A 4798-nucleotide genomic window follows, 5' to 3' on the forward strand; every position below is an offset into this window, starting at 1 on the left:
GATAAAAACTTTTAAAATATTTGATAAAAGTAATGCAATGTGTGATTAAAATTAAAATTTGACTAGTTAAAAAGTTAATCTATAAATAGATGATGACAAGACTTGAACTCAAATATAGTGATCGACTAGGTGGCTCGGCCAATATTTAGCAATGTTCGACGCGCTGCACGAAATTTTGCATCAATGTTTATGCTTCATTCCCAAAAGTTAACGGAGGAACCTTTAGATGGTGGAAAGTGGTAGCAATTACAATTCCATTGTTGACTAGTGAAAAGCGAGCAGTTCTTTGGGGCCTGAAAGATTTATCTTTATTGAAGGACCACAATTATGAAATGATTTTTTGTAATTTGTACATGAACAGTCCTAATCTCAGATTGAAAATCTAGCAGACTTTGCAACTAAATGTAAATTGTCTTTATGAGAAACCAAAAAAAAAAAATAATAATAATAATAATAATAAATCCTATGTGCCCTAACAAAATTGGAACCTATATTTAAATTACATCCACAGATACCATTATCAGTTAGCTTGTGCTATCAAATGAAGAGATAGAGTGTCTTGCCCCCCTCCTCCCCCAATAGATTTTTATTGATATTATAAAATATTTTTCTTTTTCTAAGTTTTTCGTGAGTTATAAAAATGTCGCAGAAGGAAAACTAACTTTTTCTTAAAAACCATGGGAAATTTAATATTTTAAGTGTACAAAAATGGCGAAACATTGTTTTACTTTTAACTTTTAAACTCAGCCAAAAATGTTTAAAGTTTAAATGTTACTTTAAGTAACTTTCTTTTGTAGACATGTTTGGTTTCATTGAAAGTTGCAATTTTTAAGAATTTAGTTCAAAGGCTAATTTTGTTAAACTTAAGTATTTATTTGCATTTTCGAAGGCGTCTTTCTTTTAAGATTTAGCTAAACCATAATTTTCTCTTCCGCAAATTATGAATTTTTGATGTATTATTTTGTAAAAAATATGAGGCAAAATTCCACACAAATATTACCGTTTAAATAAGTTTTTAAAATTGACTACTTATAAAATTTATCTCAACAATACATATATACACATGAGGGGCACATTTAAATTTAAATTTAAGTATTATATAAATATCGTACATATCAAATAGTTTAGATTTTTAGATTGAGTGGTTCAAAATCCAAAACATGCATAAATAATAAGTCGTACCATATTTTCTAACAAAATGAAACAGTTTCCGCACCTATAAGAACTTTATGAAGCAAAACAAGAGATTGAACCAATGATATATATCACCCCTTGAAATAACATTGTTCTAATTAATTAAGAAACAAAAAGCAATCCAAAAACTAGCTACCAGCCATTACAGCAAATTAGTTTGATTGTATATCTAATCCAAGTTGCAGATAAATTATCCTAATCCAGCCAAATCATAGAGTAGTTTCAGTAATCTCTTGATTCTAGTCAAATTAGATAGATATCTCTTCAACATAGCACAATATAGTTCGTCAAAATCCGGGACTATCCAGCCAAATCATGCAGCAGTTGTGCATCCATCAAATTTCTGTATGGCAGATTCTGGTTTTCATTATCCAAGAATGAGTATTGTACTGTTTGACAATCTTCAATGTGATCTCTAGGGTAGAAAAGTGAGTTTTGGGAGGCTGGAGAAAATGCTAAGCTCACCCCAACACCACTCTCATGGTGTAATCCCAATGTCAATGACACACCACCACCGCCGCCGCCACGGCCACTGCCACTACTGCTGCCGACGTAATCATGAGCCGCGCTGGCCCCACCTGCTGAATGATGATTGTAAGAGAAATCCAATTCCATAGCACCAAATGATGAGTCATCCACCCTACCAAAACTTTGGTGCTGGTGCTGGTGCCGATCATTTTGAAGGGTTTTACTCTTTTTGCTATCATTTTTCTCTGGATTTTTTACAATTGAAGAGAGACACTCGGAATCGATTCTCGCAAGTTGATCGTGGTTCGGCTTTTCGTCTATGTTTCTCAAAGAATTCAGTTGATTATCATCAAGGTTGGTTACAGAATCATCATTCATGCCCTCCTGTTCTTTTAGTTCTTCTAAATACATTTGTTCCACCATTGGTTTCCATAGTCTCACCCTAGCATTGATGAACCAATTAGACACCTGCACAACAAATTAAAAAAATCATTTAGCTTCCTTGACAAGAAAACAATATCATGATTAAAATATCCTCAATATTTTAATGCCAAAAATGTTTTTAAAGAATATCTGTTCTTGATTACATAAATTAATTCATGGGCTTTGATTTAAATAATATTTGGAAGAGTAGGACTTGCCTGGCTTCTTGAGAGTCCTGTTTGGCGGGCTAAAATGTGTTTATCTACATCACTCGGATACCTGCGGGTTGCATTAAAATTCACATGTACTTTTTACTTCTTCCGATCATAACGAGAAAAAAAATTAAATTTATATTTAAATGGACTATAGAGAGTACTGGGAACGAGATGGGACCTATGGAAGTTGTAGCAGAATCAAATCCACACAAATATTACAAAACGTGCCAAGAAAATATCCCAGAAAAAAAATGAAAAATATACTGCTGTAGGCATTGAGCATTGGACTCTTAATAGTGGTGGGGAAAACTAACAAACATTGGCTCGTTCTGCATACTAGTTATCGAGACAAACATGCACAAACCTTGGTACATAGAACAGAAAGTGGGAAGTTTCTTTTTTGTTTGGAGAATACATTAATGGTTCTTTCAAGAAATCTAGTTCGTAATAAACCTAAATATGTTCAATGTTAACACTTCGTGCTTGTTTGGCCATATTAGTTAGGAACTACCCAAGAATTGAAGGTAGAGGTAAGGAATTTACGGGTGGAGGAAGTGCTCGAAAAGCCAAGCACGAAGAACAGTAACCGATCTTTCGGGCAATCCTCGTTGAGGTCTCCATGGATGGCTTTCCATCATGTTCATTTGCCGGAATGCACTTTGTTGCCTTAAAGTTTGATCAAGAAGTCTAAGTCTTGGTGTCTCCCCTTTCGTTGTGCCCGGTGCAGCAGTGTCCTTTTCACCCATTGCTTTCATGGTGGCCTTAATCTGCCCAACAATTCCATCTCTTAAACATCTAAAATGCCTTGACATGGCCTTTGAAGCTAGGGCAGAATACACTGTTGCAGCCCCATTTCCAGCCACTGCTTCAAATGATGATACCACAGCCTTCATCTGGTCACAGTAGTGCTTGTACCTTCTATCCACCTACACATACCAATGAATATAACAGTGAAAAGAAAAAAGTGATACAAGATTGTAAGTTATAGCATAAAATATGTACAGAATCAAGTAGTAATTGTATATTTTTTGTAAGAAAAGAGGGTTCCAAATTAAATGGAACTGCTGGATTGTCGCCACGTGAGCATTAGTGGATGAGCCTGAGAAACTAGGTGAATCAACAACCCTTAAAAGTTAAAATTGTGAAATAAAGCTTACTTTTATCTTTATAATTCATATTTGGTACTGTGTCTCGATTATTTTCCGTTCATATGGTTTTTAACTGAAGAAGATAGTATGGATTAAGTAAAGAAATCTACCTCATCTAGGAGTTGAAGCAACTTGGTTTTTCTTTTCTGCAACCCGAGGAGATCAAGAGAATACAAAGATTGCCTTTTTATGATATTCTCATCATCCAATACGTTGTTCTTCTCAATCTTTTGCTTTGATGGATTCACAGAGTGTTTTGTACCAAGATTACAGAACTCATTAAGAAGATCTTGAGCAGGAGCCAAGTACTTTGAGTTCCTAATATGAAAGTGTTGTTGAATATTCACAGAACTAGAACTTGATGGACCAAACCTTAAATCATCTTGATGTCCAACATCAAAAGACTGATGAATCCCAGTACCTCCAGGATTTGATGAACTCAAAGAGAGTGACAGGCGCCTTTCATTTCCTTCACCAGGAAAAATACACCTCGAAGATGGATCATCCACCATCAATCTATTCTGATTATTCCAAGCTGATGAAGAATCCAACAAGTTCTCATTTGTCGTATCAGATATACCTGTTAAATCATGGCTATAGAATTCACTTGTTGATGTGGGCTTGGATGACGACGCACGACCGACCCCGGGCTTGTTGAAGAACTCCTTCCACAAAACTGAGGTGTTTTCATTTTGTTGATGCAGATTCTTTGATGGAAACCCTATCATTTCCATTCCAGCAGTCAAGTTGTAGATCTCGGAATTATGCTCAAATTGTTGCAACTGACTAACCAGATGAGTCTGAGTATTTGGATTTCCAGTTGAATAATCATGATTAGAATAACAGTATCCAGTAGATGTAACCATTTCCCCGGTTTTCTCTTCACCACTTTGATCCGCCATACGTATAGACCTTAAATCTTCTGGTTTTTGTACCTTCTTCTTTATCTGGATTTTCTTGGTTCTGTTACTGAGAATCAAGAAAGACCCACCCCATAAATCAGAAAAACAACCTTCTTAGCCAAAGTTCAATCTATCAAACAAAAAATTATCCATATGGGTGTTCTTTGAGAGAGAGAAAGAGAGAGATGAATATGAAAGAGTGGACTATGTTGAGATGTTTGTGTTAACCATATGTGGAGGTTAAGGTGGGTTTGGGAGCGAGGGTGGATGGTTGAGTGGGGGGGGGGGGGTTAATTAACTTAAATTTAAAGTAAACATATTTTTTTTAAAAGTAACAAATTCTTAGTATGGCCTCTCCTGATCTTTTATGTGTTTTCAATTTGATGTATTATTTTCAATATTATTAAGAAAATGTTGAATGGATTGATTATGAAGATGTTGTAAAGGT

At 35.1% G+C, this 4798-nt stretch overlaps 1 protein-coding gene across 1 annotated transcript; it reads right to left on the reverse strand.

Moving 5' to 3' along the window:
- Positions 1-1242: 1242 nt before the first annotated feature.
- LOC111383037 (homeobox protein BEL1 homolog) lies at positions 1243-4595 on the reverse strand. The gene is made up of 4 exons (XM_023007094.1): positions 3559-4595; positions 2844-3226; positions 2304-2364; positions 1243-2130 (listed from the first exon to the last, which is right to left on the reverse strand). The coding sequence occupies exons 1-4, from the start codon at positions 4348-4350 to the stop codon at positions 1495-1497; spliced, it is 1872 nt and encodes a 623-aa protein (XP_022862862.1). The 5' UTR covers positions 4351-4595; the 3' UTR covers positions 1243-1494.
- Positions 4596-4798: the final 203 nt, after the last annotated feature.

This window comes from Olea europaea, unplaced genomic scaffold (assembly GCF_002742605.1).
Source record: "Olea europaea var. sylvestris unplaced genomic scaffold, O_europaea_v1 scaffold2608, whole genome shotgun sequence".
Taxonomy (NCBI): domain Eukaryota; kingdom Viridiplantae; phylum Streptophyta; class Magnoliopsida; order Lamiales; family Oleaceae; genus Olea; species Olea europaea.